At 53.6% G+C, this 27,255-nt stretch overlaps 2 protein-coding genes across 6 annotated transcripts in view; both read right to left on the reverse strand.

The window, feature by feature from the left end:
• LOC142893150 (C-terminal-binding protein 2) overlaps positions 1 to 27,255 on the reverse strand; it is a 97,881-nt gene that overhangs the window by 18,960 nt on the left and 51,666 nt on the right. For 4 of the 5 annotated variants that reach the window (XM_076033433.1, XM_076033434.1, XM_076033435.1 and 1 more), the window contains one exon: positions 1,053 to 1,207. In XM_076033433.1, the coding sequence (XP_075889548.1) occupies positions 1,053 to 1,207 (155 nt within the window). Of the gene's footprint in view, positions 1 to 1,052; positions 1,208 to 8,003; positions 8,122 to 27,255 lie in introns of those variants that run through there. The other variant, XM_076033436.1, reaches the window with a different exon arrangement.
• On the reverse strand, positions 9,744 to 25,992 carry LOC142894220 (uncharacterized). Its single transcript, XM_076035492.1, has 4 exons — positions 24,243 to 25,992; positions 10,828 to 10,974; positions 10,701 to 10,730; positions 9,744 to 9,766 (listed from the first exon to the last, which is right to left on the reverse strand). The coding sequence occupies exons 1-4, from the start codon at positions 25,990 to 25,992 to the stop codon at positions 9,744 to 9,746; spliced, it is 1,950 nt and encodes a 649-aa protein (XP_075891607.1).

Consider the following 27,255-nt stretch of genomic DNA (forward strand, 5'->3'; position numbering starts at 1 on the left):
GGTTCTCGCTGGCACGCCTCCCGCCGGCTGCCGTCCAACTTTGAAAAAGCACTCCGTGGGTCAGCGACCTCGGGCTGACGATTGTTTTTTTTTTTTTTTAATTATTGTTATTTATATTATTATTATTGTTGTTTTGGGGGCGCAGGTGCTGTATAGAGTAGTTCCGTAGTTCCTCTTCCTTCCTGCGCCGAGAAACCGGAGCCGGCGAGGAGACGCAACCGGCGTGACCTCGTGCCGCTCGCTGCGTTTCCTCCCCTGTGTGTGTGTGTGTGTGTGTGTGTGTGTGTGTGTGTGTGTGTGTAGGAGTGTGAAGCAGCTGGTGCTGAGGCCTGACAGCATCGCACTTGAAAAAAAACCCCCCAAAAAACGGTTATCAGCCTCAGAGACGTTTTCAATCTACGACGAGCCTCTGTGTGTGCGTGCGTGTGCATGCGTGCGTGTGTGTGTGTGCGTGCGCGCCGTCCTCTTCCATACCGACGGCGTGTTATTACTGCGGACTGCTGAATGTGGCGGCGAGGTGAACATTACAATCATGTTTTCTCCTGATAAGGCAGCAAACAACACAGCCGGCGGCGGCCGCTGCCGCTCCGTGCTGGAATTGATCTCTATGCAAATGCTTTGTTTTTAATATGTCCCCATTTTCAAGAAAAAAAAACAACAAAAAAAACAAGAGCGCGCCGCCTGCGGATGCAGATGGAGAGATAGCGCCATCTCGGCCGATGCCCATCGCAGTCGACGCTTATTGTTTTTGCAGCCACAGCGCTGCCGCCGCCGCCGCCGCCGCCGCCGCTGCATAAAAAGCAATAAAGAGCCGCGACAAGCCAATGTAATTACACCACCGCCGCCGAACAAGACTCTCTATTATAGAGAGAGCGGCGCCTGATACAGACGTTGCCGCAAAGTGACATTAGATCATAATGAAGACGCTATGTTTTAACCGGCGAGAGTCGAAGGAGCCAATCACATCAGAGCAGGAGTGTGTGTGTGTGTGTGTGTGTGTGTGTGTGTGTGTGTGTGTGTGTGTGTGTGTGTGTGTGTGCGCGCGCGCTCACCTTCTCGTGGATCTCCTGCGTGGACTGGGCGTCGCAGAAGGCCACGGTTGCCAGGTCCTTCAGGATGGGCATCTCCACCGTGCAGTCGCGCCCGTCCAGCAGCGCCACCAGGGGGCGCGGATGCATGGGCCCGTTCATGATCTGGGGCCGAATACCTGGAGGAGGAAAACCAGAAGCAGATGATGAGCGGGATGAGACGGTGGAAAAAAACGTCGAGGATGGAAGTGTGACAGTTCAAATGTGGAAATTATTATTATTATTGTTATTATTATTATTATTATTTTTTTTTTTGCTCACGTTCACACACGTTTGTTTGTTTACACCCTGGCGCACATGTCACACCACTGGCCCGAGCGTTGGGGCAGTACCGGACTTCAACAGGAAGCGACGAGGTTCTTCCACCACTTCATCGCTTGAACTAAAACCACCACTGCTCCTACGTGCTGCTGATCAAAGCTGCTTGTTTAGGAACTTTCATCCAAACAACACGACGGTGAACCGGAGAGCCGACCGGAACCAAGGCTGCGGCATCAAAACCGCAAGGCATTGACACAGACACACAGACACACAGACATACAAACACACACGCACACTGTTTGACGATCACGGCAAGGTTTGTCGTTTATTTCCTGTATCTGAATATATTTATGAGACAGGAAATGATTTCCTGACCGTTCTGTGCTTGCTAAACCTTTTCCCTCAGATTCTTGATTGCACTATTATTATTATTATTATTATTATTATTATTATTATTATTATTATTATTACTGTTGTCATTTAAGAGTGGATTGTTATCTATTTGATGTATCTAAAAATGTCTATAGCTTTTTCAAATGCCGTTTGTTTCTATTGGGTGGCAGTTCTTTTTTTTCTCCTTTTTTTTTGCGTTGAAGTGAAACTGCGACGCGCCTTGAAAGATTTCCTGGCGTATCTCTGAGTCAATACAGCGAGATAACAAACAGGCAAACAGAGCCGAAAATATTAGGACGGCGCTGCGAGTGGAGACGGCTGGTGAACCGCAGCCTGAAACTATGACATGGAGCAATAAAACAGGAGAGGAGACGGAGACACACTGGCCTCCTTCACTGCAGCTTCCTGCAAACACCAAAGACACAGTGTGTGTGTGTGTGTGTGTGTGTGTGTGTGTGTGTGTGTGTGTGTGTGTGTGTCAGAGTGCAGATAAGCAGCGAGCAGTTTCTCTCCGGCTTCGGCTCGATAAATCAATGCTCTCGCTGACGACTGGATTAGGCCGCAGCCTCGCTCGCTGGAAGCCTCTTGAACTGGCGCGCCGGCGCCGCCCCTCGCGTGCACGCTGCGTGCGCGGAAGTGCACGGGAAGTGCACTGTGGCCCCCTCCTCCGCCGATGCCGCGGCGACCGACTTCTCACTTTTCTCAGAAAGCCAAAGGGGAGGAACCCGAGAGAGCTGAGGCCTCCACCAATCTCAGCCCGACTCCGCCCCCTCGGCCGCCACCACAGGGTCTTCCCGCCGTGCGAGCCCCTCCCTGCTGCCGCCACCGGGCTCAACCACCAGGTCGGGACGGTTGAAGGTCACCACGCTTCTGACTGCAGCACAGACACGGCGGGCTGCACCTTCAGAGGCGGAGCTGACCCTGGGAAACCTTCATTCCGTCACCATAGGGGGCGACACATAAAGTGCCCGTCAATCTGTGACACACTGACACAATAAAATCTCTTAATCAGCGAAAATGATAATATTGCAGAAACTGCCAGATTAAAAGCCGATCAAAAGACCAGTCGAAAGGTCAAAAGGTCACAGGTAGAGAAGCTTTTCCTCCCAGAGTTGAGCAGGGAAACACGGACTGAAATCTGCAGCTACTTTTGGACAGGAATCAGGTGGAGGGAAGCGAAGAGTCGATGAGGAGGAATAAAAACAAGCGTCAGCAGTGAAGATGCTCAGCGGCAGCGCGGACGACTCGGGTCGACCTTCTCACACCCACCCACCGGAGGAGACAGACCTTCACCTGGACCTCCTCACACGGTGTTAACAAGAGAGAGGGGGCGGGGTCACATGTTCCTGCACCTCGACATCCTCGCTCGCTCGCTCGCCCGCCCGCCCGCCCGCCTCGCCATGACCCCGGACGACTCCGTGCGCAGGAGCGCGGCGCCTCGGAGGCCCCACGAGAAGATTAGAGTGACGTCAGGCCGCGGTGGGTGGAGATAAGGAGCAGCCAGCGCTGAGGGTGGAGGGGAGAGGAGGGGGGAGGGGCTCATTAAGGACGTGATGGTGGGATTACGGCGACGGAGGAGGCTGATTACAGCAGATCAACGCACAGATTAGCAGATTTAAGAGGGAGAAAGTGTGTGTGGGGCACGGAGCGTTGAAGGGCATGATGGGAAGAAGGAACAGGTGGGAGGAGCGGGAGGGGAGGGAAGGGGATGGGGGTGAAGTGGGTGTGTGTGTGTGTGTGTGTGTGTGGGGGGGGGGGTGGCACAGCGAAAATGAAAAGCGACTAAAATCACACACAGGAGACGAGGAGACGCAGAAAAACCACAGCAGATCAACGGGGGCTCCGGGGGGGCGGAGTCAGCGGAGTGGCCCCGCCCATCCAACCCCTATTTGGGTTGATGCTCAGCAGACAGGATGCCGCGTTTAACGGGAGCCGCTCGCTCCCACGTTGGCGAGCATCCAACCGACACACAACCTCCTCCCCCTCACACAGCCTGACAGTGGCGTGACGTCAGCGGCGGAAACTTGGCCTTCGCCGCTGACAGGAGGAGCACTTTATGGAGGGGTGGAGCTGGACTGGCGGAGGAGGAGGTGGAGGAGGAGGAGGAAGTGAACAGACAGACAAGTCGCCACCATTCTAAACTGTTGTATTGTATTTGTATCATAAACACATCATGTCAGGAGCAGTGGCGGCTAAAGCTAAGCTAGCTACTACCTTCCACCAGTTGTTTTGATTATTTGACCGCACATCCAGTGCGGAGGAACGTTCCCGCGCACACACAGCAACTTTACACGCGCATAACAAAGAAAACACAAACACACAGCAGGACTTTAACGTGTGATTATGTCAGCATGCTAATAGCCGTGAGTAGCTTTCAACAGCGAGTATTAGCGTTAGCTAGCGAGATGAGTCCTTGAAGAAAAGGCCGATTATTGTGCTGCGTGCGCGTGGGATCGGAGATTGGAGTCGGCTCCGCCCCCTCCTCCTCTGAACTTCCTCAGGCAGCGACCAATCCGCCCCAGGTTTCTCTCTGTGACCTTTTTTCCATCTGATAGCGCAAGAACATTTCACTGGCCCCTCCCTTCCCGCTCTCTCCTCTTGCGTACGATCGCATCTTCTGAAACAGCCCACCACCACCACCACCACCACCACCACCCCCACCACCCCCCATCCATCAGCGCCTGTCTCCCTCCGCTATCTGTCGTCCCTTCACCTCGTCCATCACTTCATCTCCTCCTGTCTTGTCATTTCCTTCCTCCTCCTCTCGCACTGCACTTGTGTGTCTTCCTGCGACACTCTCTCACTCTCACACTGATGGAGGAGAGATGAGTTTTTTTTTTTTCTTTTTGCCTTTCTTTCCAGACCGTGGGTGGGTGGGTGGGGGGGTTGGAGGGTGGGGTGAGAGAGACAGGCAACGCTCCCGCTGTGGTGACAGCATGTACGTCCAAACCGGTCTCAACCAGACCGGCGGCCCGTCCCGTCAGCGGTGCTAAACCCACCGACAGCCCTGATGTGTTGGTGGCGTCGGCTGTGAAAGTGAGGAAGCTGCTTCTTAAAGAGGAAGCAGCACTGACGCCGTCACTCGCTGCGTTCCCAATACAGTTTTTACAAAATAAAAGTACAATTGCGATTTGCAGCTGTTTCCATCGAACGGTGCGAAGCGCATAAGCCGCAATTCTCGTAAAATCCTGCGAGGTTTGGGAGAATTGCGTTGCTTTTGTCAGCCACAGTGACAACCCCCCCCCCCCCCCCCCCCCCCCACCAACGTACAGAAACGCGTGCCGCTAGTTTCCCTCCCTGATGAATTCATCCCTCTCTCTCTGTTTTCCGGCTGCGTGTCGCCCAGCGGTTGCTAGGTTGCAACAGGCGGCCGTCCGTCAGGTGCAGACAAAGGAGGAAAGAGGAGGTGCAGCTGCTCGGCTGCAGAGTGATCATCAGGGGAGAGATATGCACAGTTTCATTTGGTTGAGCCGTCGATACTGCGAGAGGATCAGCGGATGTTGTTGTTGTGGAAGAAGCTCAAAGTTGAAAGGCCAACCATATCTAATCTAATCTAATGCAGGTTTTGTCCAGTTCACCTCTGAGTTCCACTGAGCTGAACTGAGCTGAACTGCACTGAACTGAGCTGAGCTGAACTAAACTGAACTGAACTGAATTGAACTGAACTGAACTGAACTGAGCTGAGCTGAGCTGAGCTGCACTGCACTGCACTGCACTGAGCTGAGCTGAGCTGAGCTGAGCTGAACTAAACTGAACTGAACTGAGCTGAGCTGAACTAAACTGAACTGAGCTGAACTGCACTGAGCTGAGCAGAGCTGAGCTGAGCTGAACTAAACTGAACTGAACTGAACCTAACTGAGCTGAGCTGAGGAGTCGACTGCACTTTGAAGGAGGTCAAAATGACGGTGGCGGCTGCGACGTTCACAGGAAATGTTCTCTCTCTCTCTCTCTCCCTCCCTCCCTCCCTCTCTCCCTCCTTCTCACCTTGTTTTATTTTTCAGGTTTTCTATGTGTCTAAAACGCCGGGTCGTCTAGAAACGGGACATTTTCCACATTTAGAAACGCGAGTAGAAAAAGAAAGTTAGGAAAGAAGGAGAACGAGGTCAGTGTGAAAGAAAAAACATTTCACAAATCTGGGTCTCGGCTGGAAAAAGTGACGGCTCGGAAAAAAAAACAAAAAAACCCTTCATCACGGATCACAACACTTCCTGCTCTGTTGTTTTTTTCAAAATAAAGAGCCAAATCTTTGTAAGTCATCTCGTCCTCGTCGCCGTCGGAGGGAAATACTTTGTAACCTGAAACTGAGCCGGTTGTCAAGGCTCTCTCTCTCTCTCTCTCTCTCTCTCTCTCTCTCACCGGTCGACCGAGCCAAGCAACACTTAGTCAGTCTGGCAGCAGGACGTGGCCGAGCGGCACGCCGGGATGGGGGATGGAGGGGGGCAGACTTTCCGTTCTACAGAGGAAAAAAAAGGAGGGAGCGATGGAGAGGGGGGGAGAGAGAGAGAGAGAGGGAGAGAGAGAGAGGGAGAGACTTCCTGCCGCTGGCCTGGGCTGCACGAGGGCCGAGAGACACAGAGAGGGGGAGAGAGAGAGAGAGAGTGGGGGTCTTCAGCCCACCCCCCCCACCCCCCCTCTCTCTGTCTGCGGCCAGCGGTTACCTAGCAACTGCCACGCTGCCACCTGCAGGTGGCGCTGTGTGGACGTAGCGACCAGAACAGCTTCTGAGGCCACAACGGGTCGAACGACTCGCTCGCCGTCACAGATGTTTGATTTTTTCCCGCCGTCGTCGCTGCATCTCGAGTCGCGTCTCTCTGCGGCGACTTAATGAAGAAAAGTAAAAAAAAAACAATTACAATTTTAACGTGAAATTCATTTCGGTTTTGCAATTCTGTTTTGGTTTTTTATCCAGGACTCCGGTATGCCAGGGTCGTGTTATCAATTATATATATAAAAAAAGTGGGCGGAGCCAGCACCTAGCCTGGGGGCGTGGCCAATAACCGTGGGAGCGTGCGTCATCACTAAGGCACGTGGAGATCAGTTAGCCCTCCGTTTACAGCCTCCTGCTAAAACTCCAGGCTTTAACTCCCTCCCTCGGACCTTCTGCACATGTGGGCGGGGGTTCAGGAAGCGGAGCCAGCAGCCCTTTGTGACGTCACAATGGGGCAAGCAGATAAATACAAATAGCAGACGGACGTTTTTTTCCCGCCTGCGCGAAGGTCGGGGGCAGTTCAGGTCACGCATGTCACACGGGCAGTGTGTCACCGCTGACCACATGGAAGGCAGCCTCCCTCTGTGTCAAACCAACTATTTTCCTCGCAGGAGTTTCCTCCCTTCTCTTCAGGCCTTCTGCCAGCAACGGTGCTCGGGATGAATTACTCATCTACCACTTCTCTCACTCTCACACACTCAAAGCCAAACACACACACACACACACACACACACACACACACACACACACACACACACACACACACACACACACACACACACACACACACACACGTGCCGGCATCTTCCCCCTGTGGCAGTGCAGGTGAGGCATCGTGGCCAGAGAAGAGGCCATGTGGGTGAGGCGGGTGAGCCCCTTCCCCTCTTCCTCCCCCCTCTTCCTCCCCCGCCCCTCCCCCCTCTGCCAAAAAGTAGCAAACAAAGGCGTCTTGTCCTGCTGCCGCTGCCCCACCCCGTCACCGAGCGGCTGCCTGCCTGCCACACCAGAAGCTCCCCAGTCAGTCGACCCACTGGGCTGCTTCTCCTCCCCGGGCGAGAGTAATGGTACGCTGCCTGCACGTGCACGCTCCCGGAGCGTGCACGTAGCCCGTCACCCTTCTCTCCCCCTCCTCCAGCTTTTCCCGCTCTTTTACACTTTTGCCGTTGCCCCGAGATGCCGAAGGGAGGGGGAGGGTGGGGGTGAGGGTGGGGGAGCGCGCACACACACACACACACACACACACACACACACACACACACACACACACACACACACACAAGCGGACATGCGCACGCACACACACGTAACCAAGTGCGGGACACAACCTCAACAACGCTGCTGGGACTTCCCGACGACACATCACACACGCACGCACACACGCGCGCGCACACACACACACACACACACACACACACACACACACACACACACACACACACACACACACACACACACACACACACACACACACACCTTCCTTCCAGCTCCAACATGCCAGACTTTATTAGACGTCCAAGGAAATGCAGGAAAACAAGAGGAATGGTGCAGCTTGCCTGGAAAGTGTTGCCTCCACATTCTTCAGCTCAGGACGGAGACATCACACGACGACGACGGAGGGCAGCGAGGAGAGAGGGAGTAGTATTAGCCCCCCCCCACAATTCCCCCCCCAAAAAAATCTAAAATAAATAAATCAATAAATAAAAAAATTAAAAAAAGGGAAAGGCAATAATCCAAAGAGGACGCGACCTCCCCCCCAGCCTCCTCCTCCTCCTCCTCCTCCTCCTCCGCCTCGGGGTCCTTCTTGCCCCCCCGCCCCCTCCCTCCCTGGACTCGCTCCGGCCCTGGAAGGGTCTCTCTCTTCCTCTCTCTCCCTCTCTCTCCCTCTCTCCCTCTCTCTCTCTCTCTCACTGGTGGAGCTGCAGGCTCTCACTGAGCCGCCGGCTGCAACATCTTCAGTCCACTTCCTCCCACAGCGGCGGCGCCGCGTCCGAGCAGGTTGGTGGGTGGGTGGGGGAGGGGGATGAGGGAGGGGGGCCTCTGTCCCTTTAAAAAGAGAGAGAAGAAGAAGAGAAACCAGTCGGAGGCTGGAAACTCTCCCTCCCTCTCTCTCCCTCTCTCTCTCTCTCTCCCTTTCGCTCTCTCCGTCTCCTCTGCTCCGCTCCGCTCCGCTCGGCTCGGCTCGGCGCTCCTGCCTTTGTCTCGGCTGATAATAAACCAGGAGCGGCGGCGAAGCGAAGATCTCACGGCAGGAACAAAAAGAACAAAAAGAAAGAGGAACAAGGCTGCAAATATTCCGGCTGAATCTGAAGTGGCGGCTGGAGACGTGCAGAGCCTCTCGCCTCTCGCTGCCGCCGCACAATTTACTCCCCGGCTGCTTTCACTTCACAGGATCGGCGCGCGCACACACTGTGATACACACACACACACACACACACACACACACACACAACACAACACACTGGATCCCTCCTCCCTCTTTTTCCCTCCTCCTCCTCCTCCTCGTCCTCCTCCTCCTCCTCTTCCACTTCTCCCCTTTTTATGTTTTATTTCTGATCTGGACGGCTCAGTGTTTTAGAAGAGCCTGCCTCTTTTCCGATCGCCCCCTCCCCTCTCTCTCCCTGCCGCTCTCTCTCTCTGTCTCTGACACACACACACACACACACAAACACACACACACACACACACACACACACACACACACACACACACTTACACCCTCCAGATTATTTGGTTTCCTCCTCTCCCTTTTTCCCACTTTCATCTAGACCATGAACCCCCCCCCGCTCCCTCCCAAAATACCACACACACACACACACACACACACACACACACACACACACACACACACCCCGCCCTGGCATTTTGTGGGTGACTGGGAAGAGATTTATAAAGTCTCTCTCTCGCTCTCTCTCTCTCTCTCTCCCACACACACACACACACACACACACACACACACGTGCGTGCGTGCACATTCGGCCACGCACATGCACAACATTTGAGCCCAGAAGAACAATACCACATTCAAGGCTCTCCAGCAACAACATTACAGCTGCGGACTGGGGGCTGTTTTCTCACACTGCCAGGGAAGCGATCAGAGCCCAGTGTGTTGGCTTCACAGTGTGCACCCTGGGAGGGGGTGGGGTGGGGGGCTTAATGGGGGGTGGGTGGTGGTGGGGGGCTTAATGGGGGGGTGAACTGCAAAGACGAGTGCAAGAACCAGCGGCTGCAAAGCACAAACAACCACCCCCCCCCCCAAAAAAAGAAAAAAACTCCCAAAATGAAATTCGCCCTGTTTAGCATTTCTGCAGCGGTGTGACTGCAACACAACACAACACAACGCAATCATGCCTCCACGCGACACGACACACAGCCTGCGACCGATACGCACAAAAGAGGCCCGCAGCTGATTCCCACTGACAGGCTGCAGAGGACGAGGAGGAGGAGCCCTGCACAGGTCCAGACCATCACCGGCTCAATATGTGCGTCCACGTGTGTGTGTGTGCGTGCGTGCGTGCGTGCTCCTTGGTGGCAGCGGCCCAACAAGCAGAGACACGACACGTTGGGACGTGTCGCCGTCTGTAGCGATGACACATCTGAGGGAGCGTGACCATCAAAGGCGGCAGCAGCCCCCCCGACCACCCTCCATCCCCCACTTCCTGTGTGCCAGACACACACACACACACACACACACACACACACACAAATGCATGGAGGTGATGGAGTGTGGGGATACGCCTGCGTCTCTGATCTTTCTCACTTCAATAACATTAAGCTGTGCAGCAGCAGGAGCTGTGCGTGTGTGTGTGTGTGTGTGTGTGTGTGTGTCGGTAGGGTGGAGGGGGACTGTGGCAGATCCTGGTGTCCCAAGAGACGGAGGCTTCCTCTGTCTGTGAGGTATTTCTTGAGTCGTTATCACAAACCTTGAGATTGGACAAATATGTAACAAAAAAATGGAAACATAACTCAAATTGTCTCGTTTTCGCAGTTTAAATTTGCTCAAATCGGAGCAAATTCCACTTTTAGAGAACTTCAAGAATAAAAAGGCCAAGTCGCTGGGTTGGCATTTGTGCTTCGCTGCCTTTAAAATGTACAACTATTGAAAAGATCAAGTTTCTTTTAAATGAACGATCTGCAAACCTCGAATAAGCTTGTTTCGAAGGAATAGCGACTGCGATGTGCTCGCTGCGGGTAAAAGGAATCATGGACTCCAATTGGCTGCGGCTCCTTTAACGGCCGGTAATTCCTGTTACACAGGAGCGTCTCTCTGGCGAGACTCTCGCCTGAGAGCGGACACATTGGCGACACACAGGTGCGGTCGTGCTAAGCTCTAAGTTCTAAGGCGTCACTGAGCAACTTTTCATGCTCCTTCTCCTCCACCGACGGCTGCGTGCGGCTTGATGATGAGTCCGCAGAGGTGCGGAGGGGGCGTGGCCAGAGGCGGATCAGGGGGCGTGGCTGGAGGCGAGATCTGGTCTGAGTCCGCCTCCAAACCGACGGCAGCATCCTCGCCGCTGCCGCTGACAGCTGACACGCCGCTGTCATGTGTTTGGGGGAAGGGGGAGGGGGGTGGGGGGGTGAACACTAATGGGAACAGATTGGCACAGCAGGCCACACACACACACACACACACACACACACACACACACACACACACACACACACACACACTACAGGGCTACATCTGCCGGCGATGCAGTGTGTCCACACCTCGACTTTCTTGACCTGCGCAAACTGGTGCGTCACAACACAAACACAATAATCAATAACTGATTTCTTTCCCTCCTCACGCGTCACATCAACATGGCAGCAGCCACTCGAAGCTTTTCCCCTCAACACCTTGGTGCGGTCAGACTAAAAACTTGAAAACCTTTTTGTTACTAAATAAAACGGAAACACAGCGGGTGTCAGTCTGCAGGCAAGAAATGAACAAATACAAAAAGAAAAAGAAAAAAAAAAGAAAAACGCTTTTTCTCTTCAGCACATTGAGCTTTTTTTATTTATTATTTATTTTTTTTTCCCACCGCCGGAGCGCGAAACTCCGACGCTGAATTTGACATTGCGAGCGGGAGATCTCGGAGCTCGTCGACGGTGTGAAGTCGACCTTTTTTTTTTTTTTTGGCTGAGTCAAGCATCCAGGGCAGCGGTCGCGCTCCGCCGGCGCCCCCTCAAATGGGCCGGAGCGGCCTGGCGGAGCGGGAGCGCTCTTCTCTAACCCAGCTAATTATACTGGAAGTGCCCTTTCTTCCTCCCTGCCAGCGCTGCCCGCTCGGACGTGGAGGCCGTTAAATCCCCCCCGCAGCACTCGAGGGGGATTGCGAGAAAGCGGAGCGCCGGGCTGCAGCTGACCACGCCGGGCCCCCGGAGGGCCTGGGGTCCATTTCAGATGCTTGGCTTAAGGGTGGGGGGGGCGTGGGGGGTTGGGGGGGGGTCAGCTCTGGAGCACAGAGACTCCTGGGAGCTTTAATAGGAGCTGCTGGATTTTTTTCTTATTTTATTTGGCTTTCGCTCTGTAACGGTTCTTGGCTGGTGTTGATGCACTTTTCTCCTCCGACCGACTGCAGTGTGTAAAGTCTTCTGCACTGCACTTAATAAACGTATTTATCCACTGTTGGGGAATGGACCAAATTTAATGGACACCAAGTGTGCACCTAGGGACATTCTCCTGGTGATCCTTGATGGATTCCAGTGGAGTTTTCTGTGCCATCTCGACCGTCAGAGTCTTTGATCTCTTGTCAAGTTGTGTCATGTGACTCAGCTCTCTGCTGCTGCTGCTTGCTGCTGCTGCTGCTGCTGCTGCTGCTGCTGCGTCCAACCTCGCCTGAGGTCGCAGCGCTGCAGACGCTGCACACCGCACCGTTTGCGTCTTTTTCTTTCGAGAGTTCTACAATCCAGTTCAATCACAGGGGGACGTGGCCTCCAGACCAGCCATGGGCAAACTACGGCCCGGAGACCACATGTGGTCCGTTAAACTTTGTAATTCAGCGTTCTGAACTTGAAGATATTTGTTTGATTTGATTTTGTTGGAACTTTGCTTTTGTTCAATAGACATCATAGCACGTTCTCTACATATCCCATGATGTATTTCTTTCTCCTATGAGGTGGGTCACCGAAGCACTCCATCCATCTGCTGCTGCTTCGGCTCCTTGGTCAAATTCTAGAAGCCACTGTGGCTCCACCAGTCAAAAACTTTGTCCACCCCTGCACAAGGCTCACACTGTTGTTTTAATCCAAAGGAGTTTTGCGGGTGCTTCAATTGATTTTGCTTTAATCAAACCAACGCCTGAGGCAAAAAGGCAACAAAGGTAAAAAAAAAAATAAAAAGGACCTCAAGCAGCCAATTAGAGGAGAGAAAATCTCTGTGTGCAACCGGAAAATCTGCAAAAGCGGAGCTTATGGAAAATGATCCTCTTATCTGCAAAGGCATCGCATGCAAAGTGTATAAATAATGCACAGTCACCGTCTCCAGTACATCAGTGTGTGTGCGTGTGTGTGTGTGTGTGTGTGTGTGTGTGTGTGCAACCAACCACAATATCAGTAAATGTTCACACAAAGTTACAGATGTACAACACACTTGCACCGTGATAACAGATTTATCACGTGCACACAGACACACACGCACACACGCACACACACACACATGCACACACACACACACACACACACACACACACACACACACAGATCTGTGCTGCCTGGGATTTGGAAGAAAGGCGGCTGAGCTGTTGAGGCTGGAGGTGTTTAGTTTGTACAGGGGTGAGGAACGGGTGAGCACGGGGGGTGAGGGATGGAGAGGAAGGGGAGGTGAGAGGGGGGGCGGGGGGGTGAGAGGGGAGGGGAGGGAGGGGGGGCGGGGGGAGCGGCAGTGATGTAGTTTTCGGTGACGTCGTTTGAAATGACCCCGGCTCGGAAATTGATTTTATTAGCTGGGGCTTATCCACTGGGAGGCACCTGCTCAGGCAAAGACAGCCAGCAAACACACACCCAGCCCGAGGCAACCAGGCAACTACACACAGCAGACACACACACACACACACCAGCCATGAGCGACCCCCAACCCACCCCCCCATCTCCTCCACCCCCACCCCCACCCCGACTACAGCACGGCAGAGTCGACGCTGCCTTCCCTGAGGATGAGGGAAGAGAAAGGTGACAACTAAATTACAGCATGAAGGCAAAGGAATGGCAAACTAAGGAGGGGGACAGGAAGAGCAACCCCCCACACCCCACGCCCCCCGCCTCCACCCCCAACAAAAACAAAAACCAGACAAAAGCTTGACACTTGACGTGCACCAAAACAAACCGGCCGCCTGCAGGGAGCGCCGGCCCTCCGCTGACAAGGACGAGGAAACAAATAACTGACATCACAGGGCCGCTGCTGTGTCGAAGTTGAGCAGTGAGTCCAGCGGATGGCGCTCTTGGCGTTTGGTCTGTACACTGACGGAGCGGTACGTGCTAATGTTAGCATTTAGCCGTGTGGAGGAGGAGGAGAGTGATATTCTCCAACAGAACGGCAGAGTCAGCCCAGCCACTCAACAAGGAGCAGGAGAGAAACACAACCAGGGGGTGCTGTGACATCACTTCCTCCTCTTTTTGATATTGATATTGTGACAGTTCCGCTAAACCATAATAACGCCCGGCAAGAAGTCTGTCCAAACCACACAGCTGCCCCCCAAAAAGTGGAAAACAAGAGCAGTGACAGTGTGATAGCGGGGGTGGGGGTGAAGGGATGGAGATGGGGAGGATGGGGGATAGAGGGATGGAGGGGGTGGAGGGGTGGAGGATGAGGGGGTGCAGGGAGGGATGGATGTGTGGAAGGGTGGAGCCAGCTGCAGGTGGTCTCCAGATGTGGCGGCTCTGGGGACGGAGGTGGTGGAGGAGGAGGAGGAGGAGGAGGAGGAGGAGGCCACTCTGGCACCACTGAGAGCTTCTCCTCCTTCCACTTCTTCCTTCCAGAACCCCCCCTTCTCTCCCTCCCTCCCTCTCTCTCTCTTCCTCTCTCTCTCTTCCTCTCTCTCTCTCTCTCTCTCTCTCTCTCTCTCTCTCTCTCTCTCTCTCTCTCTCTCGGGCCATCTGGCCTGGCAGAGTGAGGAGGAGGCGCAGCGCCGTTCCAGCCTCCCCCAGCGCCGCCCCTGCACGCCGCTCGGCAGAGTCGCGCAAGTAAATAAAATGCATGCAAGCGCGCGCGCGCACACACACTCTCACACACACACACACACACACACACACACACACACACACAGATAAAATGCCTCCCACCCCCTCGGCCCTCTCCCCCCCTCCTCCTCCCAGTGAAGCTGTCACATGGCTATTAACCCGGAGAAGCTGCCGAGCAGCTGCGCTCCATTACGGTAAACACGGCGGGTCGTCAGACATCAGGCAGGACGAGGTGTCCGCTTACGGCCCTTTAAAGATCCACTCGCCTCCACACTCGCAGCCATTTTCATCATCGACGAGCTCCACCGCCGCCTCGTCCGCTGGAAAGACAACTCCCCAACTCTCCTCCCTCCCTCCCTCCCTCACCTCCTCCTCCACCACCACCACCACCACCACCACCACTGCGGCTGATATTTCACACTGGCACGGCCGACTCACCCCGCCCCTCCTCCTCATTCCCTCCATCCCAGGTTCTGGTCACACGATACGACACCTGGAACACCTGACGCTGCTCGGCATCCCTTGTGTGTGTGTGTGTGTGTGTGTGTGTGTGTGTGTTTTGCCTCAGTCAGGACGGAATGTTCTTGTGGAAAAGATTGGGCTGAAAAAAAAGCTTTTTTTCTAAACTTGTGTGTCTTTGTGGTTACTTTCCATCTCCTCTCCTCCTCACTGCAGCTCCCCTCAGAGAGACGTATCCATCTACTGATTTATTTACTCAGTTAGTTAAATCTCTGGTGCCCCTTTGCAGACATACTTTTTGTTTTCACTTCTGTTCCTTCTGACGTCTCTGGTGACAGAACACTGCACCCGATACTTCACTTCCTGTGTGTTGCATCAAATCTGAGACGGTCAGATTGAAAACGTTTTAAACCTAAAAAAAAACAAAGCACACAAATATGTAGTTCAAATTTCTTGGAAGAAAAAAAAAATCCTACTAGTTTTTTTTCCCAGCATTTGGACTTTGTGCAGCCCACAAACCTCCCTACCTGGACCGCCTGACACCGACACTCCTCCACTGGCCACCTGTCAGCCACCTCATCCAATCTAGGTGTTGTTTAGTGAGATGACGCACACAGAAGACAACTGACTGGTTTCATTGAGACCAATCAGTTTCCATTCTCTCTCTCTCTCTCCTTGCTGGAAGTGCGTTTAGAGGAGGTTCTCCCAGTGAAGCCCCCTCCCCATACATACACGCAAACCCCCCCCACTCCCCAATGCGCCTGCTGCTGCTGCTGCGGCTGCATTTGGCCTGCTGTGCAGCCTGGGAACGATCCTAAAAGAATTCCTGAGTAATTGTCTGCGCTGCGGTGGAAATTGGGAACAAACTGCAATGACTGAGAGGGTTCAGGGCAGCAGCAGCAGCAGCAGCAGCAGCAGCAGCAGCAGCAGCAGCAGTGTGACTGGCTAATGGGAAGCGGCGCAGGGGGCGAACGCCAGTTCTTCACCGGGACAAAACCAAACAACAAAAAACGTGTTTGTGTATCATGAGACAGAGGAGGGGCTTCTATTCAATTTTTAATCTATTTTTTCACTCCTCTGCATTGTGACATCGCTGAGACTCTTCCAACTCAATCAGGGAAACAAATACAGACACTAGCTGCGTTTCCATCACCTCTAGAATTACGAAAAACCTAAAGATCGCAATAAAAAACTAGGTGATGGAAACAGCTAAACTTGGAAAAACCTCTCAAATATGGCTGCAAGGTTTTGATGCTCTCTTGAGATGGTTTTTCAGACGTATCCATATAGAGGTATATCGCAAAAGGGTCATGGAAACACTCTTTCCACATTTACACGTCAGCGGACGTGACGCACGGGGTCACTTGACCAGTTCACTGACCAGAGAAAATGAAAAAAAAAAAACATGATCAAAAAAGCTTCAATGGAAACACCTGCAAATAGCAATTGTACTTTGTCGAAATTTTGGAAATATCGCTTTTATTTTGCGAAAAACTGCAATAGAAACACAGATAGTGATGCCGGCAAACACGTTATGACTGGATGAAAAATCAGTCATAACGTGAAGAAAAAAGCAGACAACGCCCGTCGAGCAGGCGGGATTCTCCTCCTCCTCCGTCAGCGTCTCTGTGTTTCCCTGGAGCGAGACGATCCGGGAGCCGCCACTGTGGATCCGACCGCAGGACAACAGCAGCGCACGGCCACGACGGAGAGACGCGACAAGCAGTCGGTTAGGGAGGACGACCACATCCGACCGCAGCCGCACTCCCGCAGCCGGCCGGAAACACAGGTAACTGCTCCGTTTCTCACCCGTCTCCCGTTTCCTCCCCCCCCCCCCGACCCTCGACTCCGGTCAGAGAGCGGCGGAGAAACACAATATGTGCAGCAGGTAAAGCAATCAGTTAGTTAACCTTTGAAACAGCTTGGCAACAAAATCTGATGGGTGCATTTTTTTTTTTTAAACACTTTTTTTCCGGCGAGAGGAGAAGAGAAAAAAAGAAACCCCACAAGGTTGGCCACCACTTCAGAGGGGATATTCAATATCCATGAGCTTTTTCATTTCACACTGATGAATAATTCAGGGTGACCTGCCCACCACTGAGTGAGACAGAGAGGAAGGTGGAGGGGTGAGGGAGGGATGGAGGGAGGAAAAAAACAAAATAAAGAGAGGAGGGTTGAGGTGTGCTGGTGCCACACGTAATTAAATAAATAAAGACAGGAAAATACACGGAATAACAGCCGGCACTGTGCGGCCGCGGCGGCAGGAAAATGAGGCTGAGTTGGTGGCGGATAATTGGGGAGATTATATCAAAGCGCCGCCGTTGGAGCGGCGTGAGCACGACGCCGCTGTCCCCCAAAACAAAACAGCCTGGTGACAAAAAAAAAATAAAAATCAACCAGGAGAACAAACATGATGATAAACATGAGCAGAATAGTAGCAGTTTGTTTCACAGACAACACACGCGCGCGCGCACACACACACACACACAAAACATCTTCTGAAAAGTGGATCAATCAGGCAGAAGGAAGGATGAATCACATGAAGGACACACACTCGGTATTGTTAAAAAAAAGAAAAAAAAAGAAGGTATATTTCGCACAACGTGAGAGCTGGAGTTGTAGCACTGGAGGTTGGTCTCGGACTCCAGACCACTTTTTAAGGGTCTCAGTCTGTCTCGGGCTGGACGGACTCTGGATTTTTGATCAGGGCAGTCGAGACTCAGCCAGCACTGCAATGACAGATGACACTGTCCTAAATAAAAAAATAAAAAATAATGCAGTCCAGTCAGACAGCAGGTATGCCGAAGCCTAAAACATCTCCCCCTGCATTCACTTCCAGAAGGCAGAGAACACATAAAAAAAAACAACAACCTAAAAACTTCCTTGAATATTCAATAATAAAAAAAATTCTTTCGGAATTCATTCGCAGACCACTTCATTAATTTTCAGAGCCTGAAGTTGGAAACTGTTTGCAACTGACTTGTTTAGGAAATTAGCAAAACAAACAAACACACTTAAAAAACCACAAACTACTAATTAACCAAAACCAACCGCAGGTCTCCTAAGTGCTGTGATTCATCACTCTGCTCAGCAGCAGCAGCAGCAGCAGCAGCAGCAGCAGCAGCAGAGAAGACAATGAGATAGGGTCCAAGCCAACATCTAGACCCGGCGCAGCGCTGGCGACCCAGAGGTCAGAGGTCAGCGGCCACCGTCACACACTGACCGACGCAAACACACAAGCACGGCACTGGAGCCGTCAGTGGCTGAGGGAGAGCAGCTGTTCCTCATCGGCTCAAACCATCATCAGTCCCACTGTGACCACAAGCAACAGTTTGGAACCATCCACCCCGAGGCAACCAGCGACACTGGAGGGAGGAGATTGAGTTTGGAGGGAGGAGGAACACTTAAAGAAACCTACTGTGGTGGAAAAATAACTTTCCCCTGGATCTGTAGTTTCCCCCAGAGGATATTTGGCTCCTGTATTTACCAGGTGCCGGTTGGAATATTTGACTTTGGTTCTCCTGCTCCTTGAGTTTTTCCTAAAGGTTCTGGTTCTTATTCTGTGGAAAACTTCAAAGCACCAACAACCCTTGGATAGCGATACGTGAGAAAGTGGACGATGGGTGAACAACAGGGTGTAAAGATGGACAATCAGATTTGAGCCAGACACCGACGCTGTTTGCTTGATTTAAAGCATTTAGTGACTTGTAACATGGAAAAATACTAAAGCTGCCATTAACACAGCGCCCCCAGCTGGCCATATCTTATCTTCACGCAAGAAGAGCAGTTAAATTACTTCTGTGGAGCCAACTTTTAAATCTAGGACGTCCTTGAACATACAGTAGTGGGAACAGGTTTTCGGAAATTTTTAAGTCTTTCCCAGTTATTGTTATTAAATACTTGACTGCATTTTTTCTTGTGTTTGGCTACATCAGAGGCACACAAACAAAAGAAAATGACTTTGTCATTTATTGTTAATAGGAGAAAATAAGAAAAACTAAATCCCTGTAGTGCTCGTACTCTTGTTGTGTTGCAGGGACCTCGTCCTGCTGAAGCCTCCAGTTGTGAGCTGGACGGAGCAGCGCAGGGGCAGCATGTGGATAAATGTTGCCAACTGCACTGAAATAAACTGCACTGGGAGACTTCAGACTGATTTTAGCGCGATACCATTGCATCACAAATGCATGAGGTGTCCACAAACTTATTTCCACCACCGCGGCTGCCCCTCCGCCTGCCGTGAGGCCTCGTTGGAGGCCCAACGTCAGCCAGCGCTCCAACCTCAACCATTTGGGATTCAGTTTGATGGAGGCTGACCTACAAGGAGGGGGTAAGGAAAAAAAAAAAAAAAACATCCATCATCGTTATTCTATTAAGAGACCCAACCAGCAGGCAGTGGCTGAGTACATAATACATCAAGGCACAACTGGCAGTGCTGGATGTGAACAGAAGAGCAGCGCTGATGATTCTAAAAAGCTACATTCCTCCTTCGAACGCCGCGGCCCCAACCGCTCGTCCGTCTCCGCTCATTCATATCGCAGGGATTAGCCAGCGCTGACACGTGACCCCCACCTTCTCCCCCACCATACGAGTGTACACACACACACAGATGGTGTGCAGGATTTCCCTCCCTTTAATTCTCAGCCTATTCCTGGACAGGTAGCGTAAGCTGTTAGCCTCCAGTCAGCCGTCTGAACCGTTGGGGCGATGGTCTTCCTGTGGGGGGAGGGGTTTGTTAGCCTCAGACAGGAAGTCCCAGGGTGGTTGAGGATCTTGTTGTCCGCGCCACAGTGTCAGAGCTGAAACTCAACCTTAAATGTTGCAGGAAGCTATGCGGGGGAACACGTGCTGTTAGCGTGCGTTGAAATATAAAGAGGTCTTGCCGTCGACGTCACCATGTATCACCATGATAATACTCGACAAATAGCACGAAAGAGGAAGAAGAGGAGGATGGACGTACAGACGGGGAACGTTGGGTCGCGCCCTTGTGTCCCTCTGTCAGATCCAGCTGGCCCTCAGATGAAGACAAACACTTCCTGCCGCCGAGAGAGCAACATCTGGGGTGTGAGTGCAGGCTGCAGCTGCTGCTGCGTGTCTGCATGCTATGTGTGTGTGTGTGTGTGTGTGTGTGTGTGTGTGTGTGTGTGTGAACGAGAGACTGGATTCTTGCAAAAGACGTGTTTTCAAGCGATAAACGGCAAAGTAGCGGTGCACAAAAGAACGCCTAAAAGCAACACTTTCCTCCACCTGACTGGGGGGGCGGGGCCACGCTGACATCACCTGAGAACAGCGGCTGTGTCCTTCCAACACGACCGACCGGCTGGCAAATTAAAATCCCATTCAGGCGCCAGCGGGAGCGGCGCGGAGCGCCAGGCGGAGGGCTGCGAGGGGGGTTGGGCGGGGCTTCATAACAACTGTCACTAGCGTTGAATGCTGTGAAGCACATTAGCTGTAATTCTCGTAAAATCTCGTCTCGTGAGATTTACGAGAATTACGTAAATGACGCAAATTTACGAGAATTACGCTTTCGTTTGTTTACGTTTGTTTGATGTCAAGAACGATTGTAAGACTTCTCTCTTGGTCAGTGAACTGGTCACGTGACCCCGTATGTCACGTCCGGTGACGTGTAAATGCCAAAAAAGTCTTTCCATTCAACTTTTGCGATATACCTCTATATTGATACGTCTGAACCCCCCCGCCCCCCATGAGAGCATCAAAAGCTTTTAGCCATATTTGAGAGGCTTTTCCAAGTTTAGGCGATTCCATGACCAGTTTTTTATTGCAATATTTAGATATTGCGCAATTCTAGGGGTGATGGAAACGCAGCTACTGAACACTTTGACATCTTTTGACTTTAAACCAGCAAAAGAAGATTGCAAGGGCAACGCACACAGGTGAACACAAAGAGCTACAAATCCAACAGTGGCTTCAAAATAGCCCCCCCACCCCTCCAGTGAGCTACAAGCCCCGCCCTCCAACACGCAGCACCTCCTAATTCTCCAGGCCAGAAAAAGCAGGGCTAAAGATGTTCTGTGGATTATCTCCAGCGTGGGAGGGGGGAGGGGCGAGTGGGGGAGGGAGGAGGGGGAGGGGGAGGGGGAGACCACGTGCCGGCATTCTCAAAGTCTCCTCACCTGCGCTAATCTTACCAGCACAAACCCCGAGGTGGGCCGCGGGCCAATGGCAGCCTCTAATCTAGCCGAAGGGTTGTACCCACCTGCGACGCCGCCGCTCTGCGGGAGGCCGCTGACGGACAGCTCCATGGCCAATCACTGCGAGTGCTGCTGGGCGCTCTCCCTGCTCGGGGCGGAAAGGGAACTGTCGCGCAGCAAGCCGGGCTCCGGCGTTTAATGCCATTATTAACTGGACTTATGGGTTTAGCCAACCCAAGACGGGCGGCCAGCGGGGGAGGAGCACGCATGCTCTGCACGCTCCCACCGCTTCCACCACCGCAACCATCAGCAACACCACCACCACAACCACTAGCAACACCACCTCCACCAACACCACAACCACTAGCAACACCACCTCCACCAACACCACCACCTCCACCATCTCCACCAACATCACCACCTCCACCAACACCACAACCACTAGCAACACCACCTCCACCAACATCACCACCTCCACCAACACCACCACCTCCACCATCTCCACCAACATCACCACCTCCACCAACACCACAACCACTAGCAACACCACCTCCACCACCACCACCAACATCACCACCTCCACCACCAGCACCATCACAACCACCACCACCCCCTCCATCACTACCACCACCATCACGACCCCCACCACCTGTACACTGAGCATGAATTCTGTAAAAGCAGCCACCGCTTTCGCCTCCGCTAATCACGCTAGGGGCCACGTGGAACTCTGCTAGCGAGGATGGAAAAGCGGGAGCCGGCGCTGCTGCAGCGGCGCTTAAACTTTGATGTCAGGCGATGAAGCGAAGGAGGAGAAGAAGGAGAAGAAGAAGAAGAAGTAGAAGAAGAAGAAGGAGAAGCTGACTCTGAACCGGCAGAGCGGCCAATTTATTCAGCAGGTGCAAAAAAAAAGAAGAAGAAATGAATCACGTGTCAACTTTTCATCAATATGCATGTTTGAACATGAAATGCCACGAATGTAATGAGCAAGCGAGAGTGGGGGGAGGGGCAGGGAGGGTGGTGACAAGCAATCTCTGAGATGAACTGTTCTGAGAAGCAAGACAGAGGGAAAGAAAGAGGAGAATAAATGCATGTTCTTTTATTGAGCTCCTACTGACACTGTTTTCCACTTCATTTGTTTTTCCTCCTAAACACTCAAAAACCAGGCGGCTGAGTTCAGCCAATCAACAGGCGCCGCTGCACGCAGGCCGTTCTCCTTCTCCATCCTCACATGTGGGAGATTATCTGGCTCTGATTACGACCGATTACGCCGTCCCTCCCTCCCTCCGTCCCTCCGGTTGCCTGGCAACAAACAATTAAGCAGTAAGTGTGGCGATCAGTGCCTGTTATCAGATAAAGTTGCTGAAGCAACAAATGTAAGCGACAACGAGGGGATGAGTTTTGCTTTGTGGAAAACATGTGGGACAGAGGAGGTGGAAGGCTTCAGCGCTGCAGCTGCGCAGTAATAATGCACAATACACTTCCCAGCCATGGCTCAGCCAAAGAGCCGCAGAAGAAGGTGAGAAGAAAGGATGACTTAAGGGATAAAACATTTTTTTTTTTTAAGGCAAATTGCACAGGAGTACAACTAGAACCTGGACTCAAGGCTGAGGTCTGGTCTTTCGTAAAAAGCTCATCAAACTTCATCAAGAAGAAAAGTAACTACCCTCCCAAGACTTTTGTCAAATCATCGGAATAAAATCCGGTAAAAAAAACGCTGAAATCATTCTGTTAATCGAACAGAACGTCGCCGCACAACTTTAGCCGACCTTGCGTAAGGTGAACAAGAGTTTTCAGAATATCTGCCTGATAATCAGGTCTGAGAGGGAACCTGTGGACAAAACTCAAAACTGCCTCTGTCAGTCTGACCCTGCTGCTGCACGGCAACAGGGAAAGTTTTTCATAACAAATGCTTTTAAAAGGGTGATTTTATCTCTCGGTCCAACAACAAAGTCGTAACCAAAGAGGGAGGCGGCTGGAAACTGATTCCGGAGCAGCACGGAGCACAAGGAAATGTTCATTCAATCGACTCTTCAGTTTGAACACCTGCAACTTTTTTCTTTAAATGCCGGCTGTGAGTTTTATCATCGGTGGTTTTATGAGTTGCTGCGAGCCAACGACATGAGCAGCAGAACAGCCGGGCGTCTATAAACAGATACCTATTATTGTCTCCACAACTCTACATCCAATTAGGCTAACTGGATTTGAGTCACTTAAGCCGGTGATTAAGGGAGAGTACGGTGTAAAAAAAATAAAAACATGAAAGAGAGTCATACAAACGCAGGTTTTGCTCAAATTAATTAAATGTGAGGTGGTGAAGAAGAAGAAGGAGGAGAAGAAGGAGGAGAAGAAGAAGAAGAAGAAGAAGAAGAAGAAGAAGAAGAAGAAGAAGAAGAAGAAGAAGAAGGAGACAGAGAAAAAAACAGTTTTCCGAGCCGTCTTGGAAAAGGCTCACGCCTGATTGTTTTCTCACTAAAATCCACCGATAATTTTCCTCCAAATCTACAAGTGTTTCAAAGACCATCGGCTGGTCGGGAAAAACAACTTAAACAAAAACAACAACAACAAAACAAATGGCTCCATCAAAACCATCCCCCGCCATTCCAGCCAGCCAAAGAGAAAGACACAAGCACTGCATTGACCTCAATAACTGAAGTGCCGCTTATAAAAAAAATAAAATAAAAGTCAAATATTTCATCTGACTGATGAGACAAGAAAGCCTGCGGCAAATGACACAACTCTGCTGCAACACACGTATAAATAGTTGCATGTTGTTGTTTTTTTTTCCTTTTCAGAGACCCCTCAGAGGGAAGCAGCTTAACTTGTCAGACGCATCTTTGCACGCTGCTTCTCCATTCAAAAGGACTGTCAGTCAGTCAGTCAGTCAGTCAGTCAGTCGGATTGTTTTTTTTCTCTCCTAGCGTGTCAAGATTTATAGCAGCAGAGACAAATCTCACCGCGCATTGCATCCACGCGAAACACCAAAAGACAGGCGGGGGAGAGGAAGTGAGGCGGGGGGGAGTCGAACATTACTTGGGTCTGCCGCGGCCGTCATGGTGGAGACGATGACCGGCGGACCCGTGCGGCGTCCGACCAGCTTGTTGCTGTTGAGGTTCTGAGGCTGCAGGCTGGAGGACGAGGCGGCAGGAAGCACAGAGTTCTCGACGGCGCCGGTGGCGCCGCTGATTCCCTTGCGGAGCAGCTGCGGGCTGTGGAGGGGGCTCTGCGCCGCCACCGGCGAGGCGGGCGGCAGGGCGGGGGCCCGCTTCATCAGCTCAATGGGCGAGTAGGAGCCCGAGAAGGTCTTGGGCGCCGTTCCAGGGGTCCCCAGAGGGACGCCGACGGCGGCGGTGGGCTGCTGTCCCAGAGCGGACAGGGCCAGACCGCTGTGGGCGCTGTAGAGGGGGAGGGGCCTGGTCTGAACCAGGGAGCCCCCAGAACCCCCGGTGTACCCCACGGGACTGAGCGGGAAGGTCCCGGCAACCAGGGGCCGCGGCGCCGGGTAGGTGGTGGTCTCCAGGAGGTGCTGGGAGGGGGCGCTGCTGGGCCTCCTGCCCACATAATCCAAACCCATCCGGGGCGAGACGGTCTGGATGGTGGTGACGGCGGGCTGCTGCATGAGGCTGGGGTCCATGGTGAGACCCTGCGGCTGCACGTAGACTTCGCCGCGGTGGCTGAAGCTGTTGGAGCGGGCGCGGCCGGCGGCCGGCGAGCCGCCCCTGCAGGCCTGCACCACGCGGGAGAGGACGCGCGCCTGCGCCAGGTTGGGCGCCACCGAGCGCACGTCGTGCTCCTCCATCATGGCCAGTGGGGGCAGCGAGTCGAAGCCGTGCTGCAGCAGCAGCGTGATGGTGCTCTCTGCCAGGCCCTCGGACCGCAGGTAGCCCAGGAAGGCCGGGTCCACCATCTTCCTGGGGTCGGGGGCGGCGGTGGCGGCGCCGGGGTGGTGGAGTGGTAGGCCAGAAGAGACGGCCCCGGCCGTGGCCCCGCCCATCATGACGGCGCCGGGGTCGTAGCCGGGGTCGTAGGGCAGCCGCTGAGAGGCCACGGCGCCGTAAGCCCGAGGCAGACCGCCGGCGTCCATTCCCTGCGAGGTCGGGTCGGCCGCGGAGCTGGCGGCGGCCGAGCGGTCGAGGCCGTCGTAGGCGGCGTGCGCGAGGGCAGCGGCGTAAACAGGAAGCAGAGAGGAGGAGGAGGAGGGCTGCAGCCCGTAGACGGCCGGAGAGGAAGAGATCGACTGAGATCCCAGAGAGTCCCGGTACAGACGGCTCAGCTCCAGGACAGGAGGGGGAGGGGGAGGGGGAGGAGGAGGAGGGGGCGGAGGGGGAGGAGGAGGAGGAGGTGGAGCACGGGCAGGTGCAGCCGCAGCTCGCGCCTGTCCCTGATCCCAGGTCGGCTCCGCCCCCCCGCCTGCAGCTCCGTAGCTCTGAGCCACTCTGGCCAGCAGGAGCTGCTGGCAGTAAGACCCAGGAGCCTCCTCCGCCAGGGGAAAGTCCAGTGGCAGCGGGCCCGCCGGTGGACCCGGGGTCCGGGGGAGGAGGGGGCCGGCGCTCACCTCCAACCGGCAGCCCCCCTTCAGCGCCTGGAGACCCCCCGGGGGGAGCCCAGCTACCCCCCTCCCTCCCGGCTGAACCCACCCAGCCGACGGCACAGACTCCGCACGCCCGGCGACGGTGCCGCAGTAGTGGCAGCGGCCGCCCACCCTCTGGCCGTCGCTCCAGTCGGGGCCCCGCTGGGGGCCGAGAGAGGCACCGAGATGCGGCTGCTTGCTGGAGTTGGGCATGACGGAAGACCACGACCACGACCACGACGGCGGCGGCAGCAGCAGCGGCGACAGCGAGGGAGGAACGGAACGGAGGAGCAGCGACTCGCCTTTCACTCTCCAGTTACCCTCACTGCCAATCCGGGGGGAGGGGAGAGGGACGGGGGGGGGGGGGGGGGGGTGAAAGGTGAGATACCACTCACCCATTTACCTGGTGTTGCAGGTGGAGCCCCCCCCCCCCCCCCCCCCCCCCCCCCCCCCGCCCCCCCGCCCCGTCCCTGCCCCACTCCATTAAGCAGCCACTATCATGTAGCTCCCTGCTGGCTGCTCAACTAAATAATTCAGCGGTGGAAACGCTGGAAAGAAAGCTGACACACACACACACACACACACACACACACACACAGATACAGAAAACACACCTGGGGAGGTTCAGTTCAGCTCACAGCAGGAATCATGGTTGTTTCTGGTGTGAGGTTTTCCAAAGTGACAACCAGGTTCAATAAATTGGGGGTTACAAAGAGAGAGAGAGAGAAAAATGACCTGCTGGACAACAGCAGCAGGAAGTGGGAGGGGACAAGACGCTTTAATCCAGCAGGGATGATGCAGGCCATTGACGGGGGAGGTCAGGGGGGGGTTTCGCTTCTTTTCCGCAGCCACGGCGTCGGCCACAAGGGGATTAGCGTCCGACTAAAACCTGCTTAAATCTGCCGCCGGCCCCCCCGTGACATCACTTGAACCCGACAGCGACAGAGCCGGCGGAGCCCCCCCCTCCAAACCCCCCCCCCAGGAATTCTCCGGAGCAGCGGAGATGCAAATTGCTGCGTTTCTAGCAGGTGTTTTTGGCAGAGACGATTGGCTGCCGCTGACCCCGAGCACGTAGGGCTCCTCTCCTGCGGCGCCTCCCGCAGGCCAAAGGAGAGATGTCGCCAGGCTGACATACAGTGTGTGCCACGTCCCCCAGAGAGGCGACACAGGGGGGTGAGTAGGAGAGGGCAGATGTGAGTGACACGCATGTAAAAACCCCTGAGGGACAGTTTGAACCTGGAAGTCCCAGCAGGAGACACTTCTCAAAGGTCCAGCAGCTCCACTGAGGCCCAATCACAGCAAGGACAGGCCTGCAGGAGGAGGTGCAACCAAACACTCAACTAATAATAATAATAATCATAATAATATGTTTATCACCGCTCATTCTGCACGCCAGCTGGCAGGAGCGCTGCAGCCAATCCCAGCTGTCCCTGTGCTGCGATGGGCGGGTTGGGGGGTCACACACCCTGAACGGGT

This window comes from Nelusetta ayraudi, unplaced genomic scaffold (genome assembly GCF_046127955.1).
Source record: "Nelusetta ayraudi isolate G7.1 ecotype Tasmania unplaced genomic scaffold, CSIRO-AGI_Nayr_v1 ptg000042l, whole genome shotgun sequence".
In the NCBI taxonomy this organism is placed as follows: Eukaryota; Metazoa; Chordata; class Actinopteri; order Tetraodontiformes; family Monacanthidae; genus Nelusetta; species Nelusetta ayraudi.